The sequence below is a fragment of the Pezoporus flaviventris genome, unplaced genomic scaffold (genome assembly GCF_033815535.1).
Source record: "Pezoporus flaviventris isolate CSIRO_AGI_PZ_B2104156 unplaced genomic scaffold, CSIRO_AGI_Pfla_v1 ptg000093l, whole genome shotgun sequence".
Taxonomy (NCBI): domain Eukaryota; kingdom Metazoa; phylum Chordata; class Aves; order Psittaciformes; family Psittacidae; genus Pezoporus; species Pezoporus flaviventris.
In genome coordinates, this window is record NW_026892641.1 from 4,601,025 (window position 1) to 4,621,737 (window position 20,713).

Below are 20,713 nucleotides of genomic sequence, written 5' to 3' on the forward strand. Positions count from 1 at the left end.
GTAAGACAGACATGGAAGCACTTAGCAAATAATGTCATGCTGGGACCACGAGTGCTTCATTAATTACTACAAAACTTGTTAAATGGTAGACTACGTTCTGAGCTGACAGCAGCAGCCGTGATCCCGTGGGCCCTCAGATCATGCTCAGCTCTCTCCAACAGACACCAACTACTACAAACCACTGACAGTGGAAAGGGTCATCCTTGCTGTTACACTCAAATCTACTATTATAAATCAGATTTCTATGTAGCAGGAGCTACTGAACTCCATACTGTAAAGCCCTTTATCTACTGCATCCTTTGAGAACCAGTGCTAAGAGTCACATGGCAATTTATGACTCTTCCTAAGCTTCCCTGGATTTCCAGTTTTCCTTCAGCAGCCTGCTTGCAGTGTAAATGCTCCATTAGGAAATGTTCTATTCTTTTATAATCTCTTCATCTCTCATAGCATCTTATATTCACAGCAGAGTTTACTGTCCCATTTGACACATATTCTGCTCTCTTTTTGTCATTACATTTCTCCCCATATGGAAAACTGATCAAACGTGCTGGACTTTATACACTTCAATGTATAAAACATGTAAATATGCTCCGAATACACCCAGAACCCACTCCACGGTCCATCTTAAGCCTCTCAAGTCTTCTCCGTTTGTACTGAGTGGATACGGCCAAGAAGAAAGAATATTTCAGAGCACACTCTTTACTGGGTACCTTTTCAGACAAGGCCTTTAAACTGTCCAGAAACCTCTGCCAGAAATCCCTGAAGAGGGGCCAATCAATTCTCTTCAGGCTTTCCTTGGTGCTGGCATCCACGCTGACATACAGCTGCGTCACTGGCTCAAGGTTCCTTGGAAATAAAAACGAGAAGGCAATTGCTGTCTTCAGCCATCACTGCTAGCTGAATTTGTGTTTTCCTACCAAAGCACACATAAAATACAGGACTTCTAAACAAGCTCTGCTGCTCCAGTAGCGACAGGAACTATCCAGTGTTTACAAGGAAAACTATCCAAGTCCAGAGGTTCATCTCCATCAAGTGACTATCATCTTAATAGCAAGACATTATAACTTAACTTTCAACAAATACACCCCAAAGCTAAGAATATCACACACAGAGGCCTTGGCAGACGGTTCAATTATCTTTTCCTTACTCAACTAAAACATACATCACTCCAGCATTAGCTGTGGCACGCGCAGAAAGGCTTCCCAAAGCAGGCTGCCAGGGGTTACTACAAGGCACTGAAAGGCTCTGCTTCTCCCCATGGTTACAAACTATAAAGCTCAGCCCCTTCCCCACATTCTATTTGCTCTGGCTAATGGAGACATAATCCCGTTCGAGAGAAATGCAGCCATCATTCAGCTGCTTTCTACTGCCGGACACACTGAACTCACCTGGCCTGCAGCTGCCATCAGTCAAGTACTTTTTGGAAGGGAAATCAAAGCTGCTTAGAAAATGAAACCAAACACAATTCCCCAGCATGTTCTCCTTCCACTTCCAAGGCTCTTATCTTGTATAAATCCCGCACTCCAGTCTTTCTGGTCACAGAACGCCAGTGAGCACAGCATCTGTGAGCCCAACAGCAGAACCTTCTAAAAAGATCACACTCTCAGAGGAGGTTTAAAGAGCCTGGGTAGAGTCTAACCCCTTCTGTAAACTCCAAGGGTATAAAGGAGAAGCAGCACCACTGCAGACCATTGGCAAACAGATAACGACGGACATTAAAAGGAACAACCTAAAACAAGCTCCCTTGTCACAGACAAATCTGATCAAGCCAGTGAATGTAACACACGTCCACCCTTCATGGCATCTTCCGTGGAATGATGCATCCTAATTGTACCACGTATCTCTTCAGCTCTCCACGCTTTCAGGACATTTTGCAAGGGTTATTTGGGAAGTCTCTTAATGAACAGGCTGCTGTCCCAGCTTCATTTAGCTCTTTAGACAAGAAGAAATTAGAAACTATTGTTCAGCTGCCAACAGTGACACCTAAAAATACACCACCCTCTGCCCTCCCCAGAGGTGAGAAAGGGACAAGAAATTGTCCAGAATGAGACCAAGCATCCAGGAAAAGCCACTTAACATGGACACTCAAACAACCTCTCTGAACACATTCTGCCTGTATTTAGAAGCATGAAATAGCCCAGAACAAACGCAACATTTTAGGTTTTAATAAATAAAACCAACTGTTTTGCAAAGAAGCTTGTCTGGCCTTGCAGCCCAAAGCCACAACCTCAAAAATGATCAAGTGTTCTAGGAGTGAGCGGATTGAAGTATTCAGTTTCAAAGTACATGGCCAAAACACTCTTTTCTTTCCTTAATGCTGCATTTGCCCAATCAAAAGGGGCTCCAGGGAAGATGGAGCGAGTGTTTTCAAAACATGAGCTGAGAAAAGTCACCTCTTCTCCGAGGATCTCGATCCTCAGGACAGGCAAGAGCCAGACTCACTGTTGTACTGGAGAAAATTAAGGAATTGGAAGAGATCCCAGGGAGGGATTTCTGCCCCACGTTGCTCCAAAATGGAACGGTCCACAGGGTTCTGTTATGGCTCAAACTGGAGTGACGCTGACCTTGTGCATGTTCTGCCATAGGGGAACGAGGAGAAAGGGCACAAACTGATGCTCCTGGAACACAGCTACGTTTCATACTCAGCAGGAAATACTGTTGCATAGTACTAGGATGGATTTTCCAGCGTTCCTCCTACTTTATCGGTTGTCATTTCCAATCTAGCTGAGATCAAATTCACTGCATTACCACATCTGAACTCGGGTAGTGATTTCCGACTGAGTAGCACAGCACAACTCAAGAGCAATAAATTGCTCTCAGGCCTCCAGCCATGAGGGGGATTCCCCAGCCAGTCAGGAGACAGCCTGGGTCAAGGAGATAAAGAACAGAAACAGAGGAAGAGGACTCAAGCCAGTAACTGCTCAATACATGCTCATGTGCTATAAAACCTCCTGTGTGTGCCTGGAGACAGATGAAGCTGCACTCATAGAATCACAGAATCACAGACTGGTTTGGGTTGGAAGGGACCTTAAAGCTCATCCACTTCCAACCCCCTGCCATGGGTAGGGACATTTTCCACTAAAAGACCAGGTTGCTTCAAGCCCCGTCCAAACTGTCTTCTGCAGTTAGAACAAAGATCAGACTGCAAGAGAAGCTCACAAATGAAAAAGGCAATTTACAAGCCGAGTCTCCTGCTCTGGCTCTCAGAAACACTTGCACTAGTTATCATCCATGTCCCCAAGCCCAATACGCAGCTCACTCGCTCTTCTTCCGCTGTACGTCCAGGAGGTACTATATTATATCCTCTTCCTTTTCAGAGGTAACCCCACTTTAAGAGATACAGAAAGGAAAAATCAAACTGGTAGAAAAAGGGATGAGAAAGAGCATGGGGAGACAAAGGTTAAAATCAAATAGATGCGATACTGAGTGGGCTTTTTCACTGTCAGCACAGAGCTGATTGATGAGCAATAAGTGGAATTAAAACACAAGTCTGCACTCAAATGTTTTAGTAGGGAGGTATTTTGTCCATCTCTTACCTAATCTCATCTGGGAACTGTGCATTTGTAACCAGGAAGGTAGAGATGCTGTGCTGGTGCAGGAGCCTCACAAACCGGTTGATCTCCGGGTACATGATGGGCTCTCCCACCAGTGACAGTGCGCACTGCTTTGCGGTCATTGCTTCCTCAAAGCGAGCTGCTTGTAATCCTGAGACGCCTGCAAATAGAGGGAAAAACAGGGTTCTGTTATGGCTCGAACTGGAGAAAAACAGGCTTAAATCAACTACCACCCCCACCCAAACCATGCATCTGTATCAAAAATAAACCCTGGCACAAGGAAGACAGAGCAAAACCAGCTGGAGCCCTCCTCAAGGGGAAGGGACAGCAGGGCACAGCCAGTGTCCATCAACCCACAGCACAGAGTATGCCCAGATACACGGAGCTTGGGATTTTGTGTGTCCTGTGAACTACTGCAAGTAATCTTCTAGTAATGTTCGAGTCAAGCTTTCCATTGCTATCACCTCAGTGTAGCTGCCTGGACTCTGAGATGGAAACACGGGAGAAAGTTTAATGCCACTTGACATAAGTGGCTTGAAAAGGAAAAGCAGGGTATGCCTGCTTCTGCTGCTGACCCACATGGTCCCAACAGCCCCAGAGGGAACAGCTCCCCAAGAAGCTGGGCACACTCCCCACACAAAGCACCAACAACCAGGTCCAAATCCATACTGGCAACCACATGAAATGCAACTCCACAGAGGATGTATTCAAGAAGAAAACCCACCACGTGACACCATCCTGAACAGCAAGAGACGTTCCAAGAACAAAAAGAGGAAAACACCAGGAGCTCAACTGCAGCATCCATGTGAAAGTGCTGTCTGCAGGCTTAACCAACCTGAGCCACATGTGTTGCGCCCATCAGAGGGCAGGGAAGAGGCAAATGCTCCTCCTGGAGTCCTCAGTACAGGAAAGACATGAACCTGTTGGAGAAGCTCCAGAAGAGAGCCCCCAAAATTATCAGAGGGCTGGAGCAGCTCTGCTCTGGAGACAGGCTGAGAGAGTTGGGCTTGTTCAACCTGGGGAAGGCTCCAGGGAGACCTTATTGCAGCCTTTCAGTTCTTAAAAGGGGCCTATAAGAAAGATGGGGAGAGACTCTTTAGCAGGGCCTGCTGCGATAGGATGAGGGGTGATGAGTTTAAACTAAACAGGGAGATTCAGGCTGGATGCGAGGAAGAAATTTTGTACAATGAGGGTGGTAAAACCCTGGCACGGGTTGCCCAGAGAGGCGCTGGATGCTCCATCCCTGGAGACATTCAAGGCCAGGCGGGATGTGGTTCTGCCAGCCTGATCTAGTTGAAGACGCCCCTGCTCATTGCAGGGGGATTGGACAAGATGAGTTTTGAAGGTCCCTTCAAACCCAAACCATTTTGTGATCCTATACCAGACCACGTGTTCAGATATGAAATCAACTGCCTACAAATAAGCTTTTGTTCTAAATATGTCCCTGCATGTTTCTTTGACATGCCTCAATGTATTCAGATAATATCAGAGGGTTTAGATGGGAGATTGGTCTGTTTTAAAGAAACCAAAGCCTTGAGTTTCAAACCAGGTCCTCAGCTCACCTTGTGTTGCCTAGAAGCTGGAGCTCAGGCAGTACAGAAAACTATAGGCTATGCTCCAAAGCCCAGATAAAAAGAGGTGTTGGTGGATATTGCTTCAGCCTCACATAGAAAAACTGGTCTGTGATAAGAGCAGAACTTGGTGCATGATAAAGCAGCCACACTCAGCCCTGAAGATGTGACAGGACTAATGGTTAATGCTGTACAAACCTGCAGTACTAAATGAGACCTTCATTTGAAAAGAAAGCAGCATCTCAACCACACACTGAGATTAAAGGATAACTTTCCTTTTCCTAAAGCTACTTGAAGGTGGCTTTGAATTTAATTAATTTCTCTCCCTCAGCACCCTGCCACTGGACGATGACAATCACCCTGTGCCAGCTTTAGAAGCAGACAGAAAGTAATTCCAACAACATGTAAAGTTTGAGTCACTTTCTCAGAGCAGCTGACATCAAATGTAGCATAGGGGACATACACTGCGGAGAGGGCAGAGGTTTTGTAGGAATCATTTGACTACACAAATCACAAGATAGACAGGGATAAACTAAAAAAGGATTAGTGTGTATTCCAGGGAGTGTGTGAACTCCCCTGCACTTCGGGCTGCCATACCACTACAGCTGTCAACCTCTGCTCCTGCAGATGAGCGTCCTCCTGTCTTCAGTCAATGCACTTCAGCAAAGTCAGAGCCTGGGCAGATTTTGGAGGGCATGAAGCAGGCCCAAGGCAGTGCAGGAACTTGGAGCCATAGGAACATGAGTACCATCTACAAGAGGCCATGGTGTACAGCTTTCAGCTGCTGCTCAAGCTCAGTTCTCAGCAGAGCATGCAGCCATGCCTCCTTTGATCAGCACAGCTCCTCTGAAGAGCTGATCCCAGCTGCTCTCCTACTGGTGTGCTTTCATTTGGGGGAAAAAAGCAGCATCTGGCACATCTGCCTAGAGAGGCTGGTTGGTGACTTCGGGTACCAGCCATCACAAGTGACTGGGGAGACAAGGAACTGGTTTTACCCACTCTTACACCAACACACACAGGTAGCCTTAGGATTTCCTAGTTCAGGTCATGCATTTTTGTTTGGGTTTTCACTTTTCCCAAGTGGAACCAGAGCTGTATTATCAGACACTGCCCATCTCATAACTTTGAATTACATTTCCATTCTGTGTGTGCCCTTCACAAGGGAACAGAGATTTACCAGCCACTACCTACAAAATGCATCCAACAAATAAACTGCTTCCCACTCTTCCACCTTAGCTCCCTATCAGCAAGATGTCTCCCCAGCCATTAGCCTAAAAGAATGATGTGATGTTAACCACCACCTTCAAAAACAGTGCACGCTTTGACAACAATAAAGATAGTAACAATAAAGATGGCAACAATAAAGATGGCAACAATAAAAGCATGCACAGAAGTTCTTAACAGGACATAAGGCTACTCTCTAGGATATCCTACAGGACACATGGTCCCCAAGACTTCTATTCCTTCAAAGAAGATCTCAATTTTACTGCACTGCGTGGAATTAATCTTGGAATCCCAGACTGATTTGGTTAAAGCTCATTCAGTTCCAACCCCCTGCCACAGGCAGAGACAGCTTCTCTGGGCACCCTGTGCCAGCGCCTCAGCACCCTCACAGGGAAGAATTTGTGCCTAATCACTAATCTCAATCTACAAGAAATAACAAACTCACAAAGAGTTCCTATGGGAAGCAAAGTGCAGGACTTGGTGCTGTGTAACTGCTGCTTCGGTCACAAACAGATCTCCTCAATAATTCCTGAAAATAAAAGTGCTCATCCATTAATGAGAAAAACACAATCCCCAAGTTTCAGAGCGAACACAAAGCTCTCAGTGGATTAAGCTTGGGCAGTGTATTTCCTAACAGGTTACAGGGTGATTCCTTTTGCCTTCTGCCTGCCCACACTTTTCCATAAGAATCCACATTCCTCACCACCCAGGCCAGCCTCAAGCACTGTGGAAGCCTCTGTGCACTCCAAATAAAATGATATGACAATTACCAAGACCCACAAGAAGCAACTCCACACTAATCCCTTAAGGCAGCAGTAGACATCCAATGGCTGACTCATGTTCTAATGTCAAAACCAAGGCAGAACATCTCAGAAAACAAGGTGTGCCACAACAGTTTCTTCTCACCTCTTTCTCCTATGACGAATCTCATGCCTCCTTCCCAGCAATTCATAGAATTATAGAATTATTTAGGTTACAAAAGCTCATCAATCCCGACCATCAATTCCACACCGCCAAGTCCACCACTAAACCACACCCCTGAGTGTCACCTTTTTAAATGCCTCCAGGGATTTGCTTTGAAGATGCTGATGCTGCTTATCTTCCAAAAGCATCACTCACAGGGAAGAAATGGGAAAAGTTACCTTTGAACTGCTTGATCATATTCTGATGGTTCTCAATAGCCTCCTGCAAGATCATTTCAGGTTGGTCCATCTTCCATTGCCACTCTGTGCCCACTGGATTTGTATGATGTCTGAAGGAAAAGACAGACAGAGTTATACACTGCTATTTGTAACACACATGGGAAGGACCCATCTGACACCTTAGGGACTTAGACACAGTTTAATAATATTAAAGGCAACAAGAAATTCTCGGTAATACCCTGCTTCTGACACAGCTTTCATATGTCGTCTCTGAACACCTAGGCTCTGGTTCCCCCAGAAGGAAGAATGGACCTCACAGTTTATATGAAACTTGATATACCTATCTTGAATCACAGGTAAAAGGTCTTTAAGCCAAAACGATGCTCTACAGCAAGAAAGACCTCTGCAAAGAAAGAAGAGGTTCTACCTCCATTTGAGAACACAGCTATACATATCACTAGAAAAGAAAGGTCCTAAGGCATTGAGCTGAGATGTTAAGCAGTTCTTCCCTGTGAGGGTGGTGAGGCACTGGCACAGGCTGCCCAGAGAAGCTGTGGCTGCCCCATCCCTGGCAGTCTTCAAGGCCAGGCTGGAAGGGCTTGGAGCAATCTCCTCTAGCGGAAGGTGTCTCTGCCTGTGGCAGGGCGTTGGAACTGGACGAGCTTTAAGGTTCCTTCCAAGACAAACCATCTATGGGTTTACAATTTATGCCAAGCCTAAGGTGTACATCAAGCGAGCCTTGGGATGTGTCTCAAACTGAGCCTTAAGTCTTCCAACTCAACAGAGGTCCGAGAAGAGCAAACAGCTGCAGTCCATGTGGAAGAAAAACAATTGCAACCCGTTTCACACGAGGTAAATAAATGAGAATATTTTTCAGCCCAGTCCCCTGCAAAGCTGTTTCACTCATACAGGTTGTTGCCATTAGTTAAAGAAGCATTCCAGCTTTCATTATCATTAGGGCTACTGTTTCCACATTTCCTCTTAAAAGTGACCAATGACAGTTAGGGGATGATGAGGCAGAGGCACCTGGAAGGTATCATGCATGGAGATTTATCCCTGCTACTCCACTGTTCAATTGACACTTGTCTGACTTCCTTGGTTCAGCCCCGTACTCCAGACACAGGCTGCTGCTGCTGCCAAGTAATACCGAGTGGGTCATTTTGAGGGGAACAGTGTTAAATGGCCTGCAGTGCAACATCAGGAGCAAAATTCCTTGCTCTGACAACGCTATTGCTTTCTATTTGCTGTTTATGATGTACCTGCTGTGGAGGGACAGAGGGACAAAATGCATGGCAATCCTCTCCCTACCAGTCCAGTCACCACTGCAGAATTAAATGCACCACTGCTAGCTGATACATGAAAAAAAAGGAAGACAAAAGACACAAGCAGTACGTTTTCCTTCCCAGCCATTAAATTGCTCTGAAGAAAAGCAGCAAAAGTTGCACATTAAACTTGCTATTTGCTGTGTTTGTTCAAACCAGGATACGATGAAAGCCCATCAAAAGCCCCAATTAACATTTCAGAATACAAACTTCAGAGGATGACCAGTGTCTAATGCTTACACCTAACACTAACATGGGACACAGCTTCTCCAAAATTGTCTCCAAAATTCTAGCAGTCCTTCTGCACTAATGCTGCCATTTCAATACCCTCATGAAGTATTTCCATTGTTAAAACTTGAGGACTATGAAACAGAAAAAGTGGGGTTCAGGAGGAATTTGCCTGGGATTGCATGCACACTCATTCTTTGGGATGGAATGGGTATTTCTGGCAACCAGGTCCCTGGGGAAGGCGTGAATACCAGAGGAAGCACAAGCCCCATCGTATGAGTTAGCTGGCAAGACAAAAGAGCTCAGAGAATAACCTCCACGTCCTCCCACTCAGCGCACTTTCACGTCACTGAGTTTGGTTTTGCTGAGTGTCTCTCACCAACCCCATCCTGCGCTCTCCCAGCCTGGCAAAACCCTCCCTTGGCAGCCCAGTGAGTGAGCACCGCTGGAGCTGCTCGCCGCTCCCATCCAGGCAGAGCTCATTGCCTTTAGAGAACTAACAAAGTCATTCCCCTAAGAAGAGGGGTCACTTTACTGACTAGAATGGAAAGTCATCTAGGAGAGACTGCTTTAGGAAGGCAACAGTTACCAAGTCATCACTTTTCACTCGCTGAGACTGCAGCTGAATTGGTGGGGATGAAGGTACCTGAAGTAAGAAAAACGGTCCAATTTCAAACCAAAGATACTCATGTTGCTTTGCACCTTGGTGGCTTTGCACAAGATGGGCCAGCCCATGCTCTCTAGAGCACCAGGAGCCACATGGAATCTCAGACAATGATCTCCAGAGGGAACCAAACCTCTACCAAGTGGGAATTGCAGAGCAGTACACGGAGAGGTGTGTGTCTCCTGCATCCCCAATTCCTCCTTCACTGGTTCTCAGCCAGTCTGACAGAGGACACAGCTCTAGGGAAGGTAGCACCTCCTCAGCCTCCCAGATGTGGAGCCCAGCCACCCAGCTCGCATCTGACCATCCCACACCCATCCTCCTCGGCCTCGGAGCATCGACTAACAGCAGAGAAAGACACAAACAAATTCCAAGAACATTAAGCTGAGTGCAGAGCTTTAAATCTGCTCCCCAAGCACATCTGCAGTTTTCAGTCACTAAAAACCTGGGTGTCCAAAGTCACCTGGGACACACAGTGCAAGCAAGAGCACGTCGCAGAGCAGCTCAGAATGATGACAGATGCACCCTGGGGGAAGAAGTCCATAGCACACAGATCATGGAATCACGGACTGCTTTGGGTTGAAAGGGACCTTAAAGCTCATCCAGTTCCAAGCCCCTGCCAAAATGTGACAATGGTACCTTTCAATCTACCTTCCTCCACCTGAGGAGTCCTGGTGATCCAAAGGGAAGTCTTCACTGAGCAGTGGGGAAAGAACACGCAGGTGACCCCTGACAGATGCACAGCCTTGCTGTGCAGATGGAAAATTAAACAAAATGGGAAATGCTGCTTATTCCACCCATTCCTCAAACAACAGAGACTTCAGGAGATTCACAGATTCGAGGAGACCAAGGTCAGGTTGGACAGGGCTTGGAGGAACCTGCTCTAGTGGAAGGTGTCCCTGCCCATAGCGGGGAGTTGCAGCTGGATGAGCCTTAAGGTCCCTTCCAACCCAAACCACTCTACGATTCTATGAGATTCTGGATTTCGTCAAACAGGCAAATCAACACTCACCCTAAAATTTGCAGCTTTTAGGCTGTTTCCCAGCATATGACAGAACACAATCTTTTTAATCTGAGCTACCACTATGAAACTCAAAACTAATGCTTCCAGCCCCGCTCCTGCTTTCACCCCATACAAACCCCAAACAAACCTCCTGAAGATACTCACATATTGGTGTGAATCTGAGTCAAAGCCACTGCCTGTAACCAATGTCAGTGTCTAGAGCACTTGACATTCAATTCCTGCTTTAGCTCCTCACGCCCTGGGGATGCAGCCCAGCACACAGGAGGGTTCTGGGCTCAAGCACACACTGAAGCCAGGTCATGGGGAGCTTCTCGTCACCCAAATCCCCAAGTCCTTTTCCTCAGGGCTGCTCCATCCCATCCCCACTAGACTGTGGTCACAGTCCCACAACAACAGGTTCAAATGCCCTCGTGTGCCCATTCCAGGGGAATGACAGACTGCAGCATCTTTGTTTCAGGGACCTCACAGTGGTGATGAAACCTTCCCACTTCTGTGTGGTGTTCTGCTCCTGCTGTGTACCTCAGGAGGCAGGAGTTACTTTAGCAGACAGCAGAATAACAGGAAAAAAACAACAGAAAATTATATCCCCAGCTCTTGGCCACAGCCACATGCTCACTCTTCGCAGCAGGATTTTAATAGCTTGAAATGTAAAACTACAGCTTGGAAGATGAAATTTGGTTTCATTAATGTAATACTGCTTTTTTTAAACAATATTTCATTTGGAAATTGTACTACCTGAGTAAGTGTCTACTTTTTTAATTTCAATTTAGAAAGTGAAAGAAGGAAAGAGAGCATTTACCTTTGTCCATCGGCAGAGCTTCACCCCAGAATGGCTCCCAATCAGCTTGTAACCTGGAAACCAACAAAACAATAATCAAACTATTGATTGGAACCTGCAATAACTCAAACACAAAACATGCCAATTGGTACACCAAATTATTCAGCATCGCAGTCTCAGCACCGCTCTTTCCCATTGGCCCAAGGTGATGCTACCCAGTGCCCACTCACAGTATTTTCCATTTCCTTCTGGGAGCACAGGGGAGCAAAGGCCATGGCTGCCCAAAGGGCTTCAGACAACTTGGAACACTTTCTCCTCACCGCATATTTAGTTATATTGCTCTGTCTTGCTTGAATCAACAGAGGGTGGCCAGAAGACTTCTCCATGTGACAGGAAGGCAGACTAACAGGTCTAGCCTCTTAGCGGAACGTGGAACACCTCGCTGACCCCAGGGGGTTAGGATATGGGAAGGACCAGGACAGGGAACCAGAAGCGTCTCCCCCCATCCCTAAGCCACCATCCCAGAACAGACTGTTCCCCAGAACCACAGAGACCTAATTCCCACTGCTTCTTGGTAGGTCTGACCAGCCTGGAGGACATCTGATTCAGCAGGGAGGGCAGAGGCAATGAACCACAATGCAGGGCTCAGCTTGAACCCAGACTTCACAGGTTCACCAGTTCCACCTCCACTGCCCTTGAAGGAGCTGCAGAGAGGGAGCCGTTGCGTTATGCCCAGAGGAAAGCTGATTTCGCATCACTTCCCTGCTCCTCAACCAAGATCAATACAATTTCATTTCAAATTATTAGCCCAGGAAGATTAATTCCACAGCATTTGTTAAGCACTAAGCACTATTACTACCCAAACTGCTTGAGTTGGGTTCTTTTTCTCTTTGAAAAACGTGCCTAGGGACCAATATGTCTGAAGGATTAAAAGTCACTTCAAAAACCAGCATAAAAATAAGAGGGGTTTGAGCAGCCTGACTGTGTCATCTGAAGGATTAAAAGTCACTTCAAAAACCAGCATAAAAATAAGAGGGATCTGAGCAGCCTGACTGTGTCATTCCCACTGCAGCACTTACACGTCGATGGCCTGGCTGTCCCCAAACCAGCACATCTCAACTGACAGCTTTAGGCTGACATTTATATTAACGCTTTCAAGAGAAAAATCGACTTCTAGGTATCAAGTCTCCTTCCTGCCAAGCAGCATGAAATTAACAGGGGAAAAAAGCCTTCTGCTCACCAGAACTGCCCATCATCTCCTACAGCAAGTAGCACAGTGAGCCTGCTCATATGTCACCATGTGTCTCTTGCATGGTGAGGTCCCAGGGGAGCGTGACTGCTCCCCAAAGTCCCCCACAGCTCCGAGGACACTAAGCCATGAACTACAGTGAGAGCTGCACCAGCTCAAAATTAAACTGCGTGAAGATGATGTCTGCATGGCTGAGGACACTCCTGTCTCCTCACACTGGTTCTATCCTTGCAGGGGTTAGGACAGAGGCAATTTTAGCCTGACCAGTCCCCCGAAGCAACTCTCCAGGAGACTGTATGGACAGCACAGGGGGAGTGGCTGCAGGAGCAAGCAGTGGGGCTCCCCTGCCCCATTAAGCAGGGCTTTGGGGACATCAGTGTCAGGCTGCTCCTATGTCCTGAGATCCTTCTCCCCATCCAGCTCCGTGGGAATAGACAATATTCCAGCCTTTTCCTCCCTAAATGAATAAAGCCCCATACAGCATGGAAGAAAGAACTACTGCAAGCCAAAACCAGCCTTGGTATTCCATATGGCCCATCATTCAGTCCTCTCCTGGAGAAAGACATCAGCACTTCTAATAGGGAATTTATAGTCTCAAAAGCCAAATGTGAAAAGGATGCTGCATTCCTGCTCCCTCTACTACAGCTGCCCAAGGCAGGCTCCTTGCTGATGGCAACCAGCACAGCCCCAGCCTTATTTGTTCACTTTTCAGAATCAGCAACAGCATTCATGTAAGATCATTCTCTCACAGATCTCTTGTCAGTAGAAGTAAGACGACTGCTTTAAAATGGGGTTTAGGTTAAAATTAAATTGGAAACAGGACATGCTCACCCAGATCTGCTACCCAGTTGTATGACGGAAGAGATGAAGCAGCTAAACTGAGCAAGGTGTCAAGCTCTTTAGTTACTTAAATCAACTTCCACCATGTGGAGAGCCCACAGCTTCCTCTGAAGGCCAAGAAAATTGGACCTATTCGATATCAAAACAGAGTCTTACAAACTTCAGCCAGCTTTAGTGACGAGAAGGGGTTTACTCATTTTGCTTGCTGCTGCCAGGAGTCTCAGCTATGGTTACAAGAAGAAACAGCACATACTTGCAGAACTTCAAAACCACTGTGCAAAGCCGTTGAACTTGGGCCTTCACCATGGAGGTAACTGACAGAAAGGGTGGTGACCCTGCTAAGCCACCACAGTCAGCACTGGCCACCCCATGCGTCTTCAGACTTGGAAGTTAGATAAATTAAATCAATCAGAACAGTTGTTACACATCTGCTCTAAGGGAGCAGAGTCTCTCCAGCTCTGCAGAGCCTCTTTCTTCAAGCAGTTGCTTTACGGCTGGCTTGCAACACAGGCAGCCAGGGCAGTCTGGGCTCAAAGAAAGTAAAAGGTTGAAGCGAGACCAAGCAGTGCTAAGTTCCAAACCAAACATGTGAGGACGCGTGTCCAAGAATCAGTCTGAGGGCCTTCTCAGTTCTGTTCAGCTTCTGCTGAACAACCCTTGCGAAAGCTCAGGCCAGCTCATCTCTTCCACCACCTTTGCCACAACTTCACCGGGGCTCTGCCAAGGGAAATGATGGGGAAAAAAAAAAATCAAACCTTACCAATGGTCCAGAACTCTGAACCTGCCAGGACTCCCCATGAACACGTTCACTTCTCTGCTCTTAAGGCATTACTCATAAGCAATCACTCTGAGTATTTGGATACAACACCCTCCAAACAATACAGACTGTTGTCTCCATGGGACTCTGCTCACCGTCCTGATGCACCTTCAGATATTAAGGCTGAACAAACACAATCCACTTATTGTTTCTAAAGCCCAATATTCAAAGGAATACTTAAATTATAAGCAGGCTGACAGTAATCAGCTCAAGTCCTGACTAAAGTCTTATCTAAGTCTGCATATTAGTTGATCCTGCTCTAGATGATAAACTCTGAATGACTTAGAAGTCTGCCAAGCTTCACCAAAGTTGTCATTTTATTTACTACAAGAAGACATGAATTAAGATTTTGGGTGAAGGGAGTGTTATCATGCAGTAACACTAAGCTGATAAACATTTGGTGATTGCTGGCCCTGACAATCCAACTGGACTTTAATAAGCCATGGGCAGATTTTGAACTGAAGAGACTGCCAGCACCACAGATGCTGACTGCTCCCTGGTATGGGGCAAAACATTTCTGTGACCATTGAAACTGCATCGCAGCATTTCAACTCTGTATTGGAAATAACAGTCCCTAAATACCAGTCCTTTAAAAGTCCTTTCACTGAAATTCAAAGAATTCATTGAGGGACCCTGCAGTACTCTCAGCCACAGAGGTAGGATACTGCCAGCTACATACCCGTGTCGTGTTCCAGGCTATCCAAGGTATTCTGGTTTTGATCGCTTACAAGTACCATACCCATAGCATGTCCTTCTAAGCTCCTGAATACGTATGAATTTTGTGCATATGCGAGCTATTATGCTATTTTAGTTTTTCAAGCGGAACAGATAAGTCAAATTTCTACAAGTACAACTTGGGAACTGCTTTTGAGGACTGCTGACTATTTGATTGTGGCAAAATGTCCAGAAAGAAACCCAGAGACACTTTCCAGTTCAGATCTCTACACCACCAAAAGCTGCTTTACAGGCAAGCCTTTGAAAGCACAGAGCAAAAGATTTAATTATAAAAGAAGGAAGTAGAGGAGTGGTTAAAAAAAAATCCTCAAAGAGTACAAGAAAAGAGACTTACCCATCCTCCTCTAAGAGTGCAGTCACCATTAGCCTGGTGAAAGCCAGTCTGGTGTCACACTGTCTTCACAAACTCAAATGACTTTCAGAAGGCTTTTCCTCCAAGTAACACAGAGCTGGCAAATCAGTGTGGTTCTATCAAGCCATCGCCTTAAATAAAAGCTGCCTTGTTTGAAGCACTGATTATTTGTGGAAGCTGAAACTCGGTGCAGAAAGGGGAACTTCACACTAGGAAACTCTTTACAGGCAAAAAAGATCCCAGTTTTCTGCAAGAATGCAGTTTAAAAGGGCCTGAGCTGAAGTCACTGACACACAGCAGTAACTCATCACCACTGATTTAAGGTGCATTTTGCAAGTGGTAGCACAACTCCTACACTAGAACCACCACCCAAAAGGCAGTGTTCTGCTAAAGCTAGAAAATCAGTAAGGAAAAGAAAACAAGAAATACTGTTGTTGAAAGGAACCCCTTCAAACTATATCACTATTTTATACAAATATAGAAAGACGTGGAATCTGGGCACTGGAATTTTTCAGATTGCCCAAGCATGATGGAGAAACACCCAGCTTCATTCCTAGCTCTGCTCAGACTTCAAGAAAATGCTTTTAAAAAGCACAAAAGCCTTGTGATTTGCGGAAGGACTTGCTTCCGTTAACTCAAAGCGGGACAGAAGACATGAGACAAGACTGCAGTCAAAAACATTACAGCATTTCATTCTTCAAGTGGCCACTTCTGCAGACCATAAGAAAAGCACAGTTTCATTCACTGCCCAAAACCAAACCAACACAGACGGGATCAGAAAGTGAACCAGTGTGAAACACCCCTGTGACTGCCACGGCGCAAAGAGCCAGCACAGGCCCTGCACCACAGAACAGCCAGGGCAGTCTCCCCAGCCCACCTCAGGTCCCTGTGTGTCAAAGCAACACCTGAGCTGCCTGGGGGACTTGGTGCCGCTCCAGCTTCTGAAGCGGGGGACTTGCTGCAAGACAAGAGAACTTCCCTCCCCACTGCCCAGTTCTAGACAGCCCTGTCTCCAGCAGCCCACTCCAATGACCATGGGCAAACACATCACCAGTCACTTACAAAAGCTCAGGCTCCAATCTTGGGGAGCAAAGGTGCTGGGATCCCACAGCTGCCGGACTCACACAGGACATGGAAAATCAGAGCCCAGCTCTGAAGCAAGGTGCCTCCACTGCAATAACAGAACTGTGCTCTCAGCAGCATCAGGGGACATTCTACTGATTTAGCAAGCAAGAAAAACTGAACGCATTCTCATCCTAAGAAAGAAAAGACATTAAACTAAACTGCCTTCAGTCTCCAGCTGAACAGAAGCTGCCATCACCCTTCTGCTGGATCTGCCACTCAGAACTGAGGCTTCTGAACTGCAGGGCCCTCAGTCCAGCTCTTCTCAAGCTTGTCCTCCTTTGTTTTGAAAAGGCCATTAAGTTCTCTACAGCTTGTTCAAAGGCCACTCATCTGATCAGCACTGGATTGGTAAAGCTCATTTGAACTACCTTCTTCTCTGGAAACAAAGTTTCAGTAACAAAATCAGAGTTTGAAACAGAAGTAAAAGCAGGGGCACAGCCGATCTTTAAGTATTTTTTGAGGAACACACGCTTTTGGAGCTGAAGGCATGGGGACCATCATCTTCTCCCCCAAGCTGCTTAGCAGCTACATTAAACCCTTTGAACTCTGAAACACTCACCACACTCAGAGTGCATCACACTCAGATGTATTACCCAGCTTCAGGCTCCTTCCCTGCAAGGATAAGGTACCAACAGCCCCTGCCTAAGCCCTGTCCTGCCCCTGCTCAGAGCCTGCCATGACTGAGGGTCCACAGCAGTACCTCTAACAAAGAACACCGCCTGTCACTTGGCTTGCTAAAAGTCCACCACTAAGACTTCAAAGCCTGGGCCACCATCTGCTCTTTGCAGAACCTCACCTTGTTTTGTGAGCGCTTCTCTCAGAGCTGGGCTTATCATCTCTCGCTTCCCACCCTCCTCCTTCCTCCCAGCGTTCTCTTGAGTCAAGCTCATTCCAACACCTCCTTCCTCGAGCTCACGTTCTCTCTGTTTCAAGACAAGGAATTACAACCATTTAGATCCAAGCATCACAGTTTAAATGCTGGGGCACAGTTCAGCCACAGACCTGCTGAGCTTAAAACTGACACGAGTGTCCACGCATTAATTCTTGCATTCCTGTCATTCTGCTTTTTACCCCTCTTCCCATTGGACTCTCACCTTTCAGTTTTAGATTTAAGACAGAAAATATACTAATAAATAAATAAATAAATAAATCACCACACCAGAAACCAGGTGGACTTGTTCTACTAACACAGCAACCAGCTTCAAGCAAGCTGGGCTAGTGGAAGGTAGGTGGGGTGGAACTAGATGAGCTTTAAAGTCCCTTTCGACCCAAACCAGTGTGCGATTCTGTGATTTAATAACAATCTCTAGGGCATTTTAAGAAACAAGCTGTTCGAATCTCATGTGGGATTGGATCCCCTGAGTGGGACCCCCAGGGTTGAAGCCCAGGTGTTTCATGGCTGCACAATAACCTCATCTCTCCACAGAGCACAAACCAGAGGGAGCAAAACATTGCCTGGAGTGACAAGGGTCTAGGGGTGCAGCCCAGGACACAGGGGGGATCTGGGCTCAAGAGCACACTGAAGCTGGATCATGGGGAGCTTCTTGTCACCCAAAAGCCCCAAGTGCTTCTCTTCACGGCTGCTCCATCCATTCTGCCCAGCCTGTGGTTGTGCTTGGGATTGAGCTGTCCCAGATGCAGGACCTTGCCCTTGCCCAACCTCATGAGGTTTTCACTGGGCCCACACATAAGGAAGGAAGCAAGGAGATAAAATCTTCATCTTTTTACTATTAAGTATCAAACAAAGAGCTTCTCCTCCCACAGGCTACCATTCAACCCAGAACTAGGCCCAGCCATTCAACAGGAAAAGACAGGCACCATCTGAGCACAGATTTGTGAGCTGCTCTGAGCAAAACGCTATGCAGGATTTAGAAGTGGACACATCCTGGCCTGTCTGATCTACAATCTCATGCCAGGTTAGTTCTCCCCGAAGAACCAAAGCTGCGTTACGGAGCACACAGAATCATATCATACAATGGTTTCTGTTGGAAGGGACCTTAAAGAGCGTTACATCTGGTTCCAACCCCCTGCCATCATAGTATTAAAAAGGCAGGGATTGACTTAAGTACAAAAGAAACATCCTGCCCAAGACAGCCTTCCAATACAGGAAAGGTCTGTCTGAATATCAAGGCTTTGCCTCTAGTGCCTCTTACAGCAGTGTCTGAGGAAAGCATCTGAACGGAAGAACAACAAGGAAAACTGCCTTTCTGGCAGGGCAGAAACACTTTTCAATACTCATTTTTCCTCACAGGGATGACAATTCCCCTCCCCAGGCCCGATGGAAAGCCTGTAAGGAAAATAACCAGTTGTTTTTCTCTGAGCTGCACCACCTCACTTGTTCAGTTTGGCAAGTGACTGGCTTCAGGTATTTCTTGTGGGAAATAGAAGTCACACCCTGGGAGATTTACTTACTTGCTCAATAAACCTTTCATAGCTATTATTTAGGGTTTGAGTGGTGAGAGCAGAGTTAATTTTCCACAGAGCAAACTTCTCAAGTCCTGGGGATTTAGCAGAAAGTCCTGCAGCAAATCCAAGACAAATGACAGTCTTTCCACAACAAATCAAGCAAGCAGTGATAAAAGCCAGCTTCTCAGGCCCTGGAAATCCCACAAAACCAAGAAACTCATCATCCTCTGGTCTGCACTGACAAAAGATGAGAAAACCTGGGGATACACTCCAATGGTACCTCCAGGCTCAGCACAGCTCCTGCTACAGGCTGCAGGAAGGGGCTTTCCTACTGCCATAGAAGCAGACCTGAGTAAAAGCAACTGAGCCTCAAGTCTAAGGACTTATGATCACCTCCTCTACACGTGAAGGCAAAAATCCCACCTCTTCCCTTTCACTGCCATACAGGCAGAGCAACAGGCAGCAGCAGCAGCACATAGTGAAAGCAGAAGCCCATTTTGGATGGGTCAAGAGCAGAGGATGTCTGACACAGGGCACAGACACAGGCAAGGACCTCAGCATTCTGTGAGAGCCGTATGAAGCTCAGCAAGGCCAAGGGCAAGGATGTGCACGTGGGCTGGGGCAATTCCAGGCACAAACACAGACTGGGGGAGAATGGATTGAAAGTAGCCCTGAGAAGAAGCACATGGGGCTCTTGGTCTACAAGAAGCTCCAGTGGGCGCTTGAGCCCAGAACCCCCCCGTGTGCTGGGCTGCACCCCCAGAGTGTGAGCAACAAGTCAAGAGAGGGGATTCTCCCCCTCTGCTGTGCTCTGGGGAGACACCCCACACCCCCACACACACCCCCCACCCCCCGTAGTCCTGATCCAGCTCTGGGGCAACAGCACAAGAGGGACTTGGAGATGCTGGAGAGAGGCCGGAGGAGACTATGGAAATGCTGCGAGGCCTGGAGCAGCTCTGCTCTGGAGCCAGGCTGGTTCAGTCTGGAGAAAAGAAGGCTCCTGAAGGGGAGACCTTAGAGCAGCTCCAATGCCTAAAGAGGCTACAGGAAACCTGGAGAGGGGCTTGGGACAAGGGCCTGTAGGGACAGGACAAGGGGAATGGCTTTAACCTGCCAGAAGGGAGACCGAGATGAGCTCTTAGGCAGAAGCTCTTCCTTGTGAGGGTGCTGAGGCGCTGGCACAGGGTGCCCAGAGAAGCCATGGCTGCCCCATCCCTGGCAGTGTTCACAGCCAGGTTGGACACAGGGGCTTGGAGCAAGCTGCTCTCGTGGAAGGTGCCCCTGCCTGTGGCAGAGGTTGGAACTGGACAAGCTTTAAGGTCCCTTCCAACCCAAACCACTCTGTGATTCTATGCCAAGGCAGAGGTGTTGCTGCCCCTCTGACAAATCTCAGTTCAAGCGTTTCAAAAGATTTCCCACAAATATACCTATGAAACTTATCCTCTGCCACATCCAAATCTGACCCACAGCACATACAACTGCCACTTCTCCCCTCTGATGTGCTCGCTCCAGGATGCCAAGGTGCCCACTATATCCATGTGTTTTCCATTTTATTACATAAAATACTCTTCAAACTAATATTGCAGAGGTGAGGAAAAAACAAAAAATAAGGAGACCTAAACCCCATACAAAGTAGGATTCTTTAAGCTAACTGAATGGATCATTTTTAGCCGCATGGCTCG

At 46.9% G+C, this 20,713-nt stretch overlaps 1 protein-coding gene across 2 annotated transcripts; it reads right to left on the bottom strand.

The window, feature by feature from the left end:
* Nucleotides 1–284: 284 nt before the first annotated feature.
* LOC133281043 (S-adenosyl-L-methionine-dependent tRNA 4-demethylwyosine synthase TYW1B-like) lies at nt 285–17,692 on the bottom strand. Of its 2 annotated transcripts, XM_061476183.1 has the most exons (5): nt 17,422–17,692; nt 11,529–11,581; nt 7,492–7,601; nt 3,537–3,714; nt 285–846 (listed from the first exon to the last, which is right to left on the bottom strand). In XM_061476183.1, exons 3-5 carry the CDS (start codon nt 7,559–7,561, stop codon nt 564–566), a joined length of 531 nt encoding a protein of 176 aa, XP_061332167.1. In that variant the 5' UTR covers nt 7,562–7,601; nt 11,529–11,581; nt 17,422–17,692; the 3' UTR covers nt 285–563. The 2 variants fall into 2 exon arrangements, 1 of the variants encoding a protein (XP_061332167.1); XR_009747353.1 differs by lacking the exons at nt 285–846; nt 3,537–3,714; nt 7,492–7,601 and adding an exon at nt 10,019–10,046 and having other exon boundaries at nt 17,422–17,679.
* Nucleotides 17,693–20,713: the final 3,021 nt, after the last annotated feature.

Coding starts and splice junctions, on each gene's coding strand:
- LOC133281043 (XM_061476183.1), bottom strand. CDS start 7,561: ATGGACCAACCTGAAATGATCTTGCAGGAGGCTATTGAGAACCATCAG. Junction 3,715..7,491: donor TATGATCAAGCAGTTCAAAG/GTAACTTTTCCC, acceptor CTCTATTTGCAG/GCGTCTCAGGATTACAAGCA. Junction 847..3,536: donor CAGTTCCCAGATGAGATTAG/GTAAGAGATGGA, acceptor TTTATTTCCAAG/GAACCTTGAGCCAGTGACGC.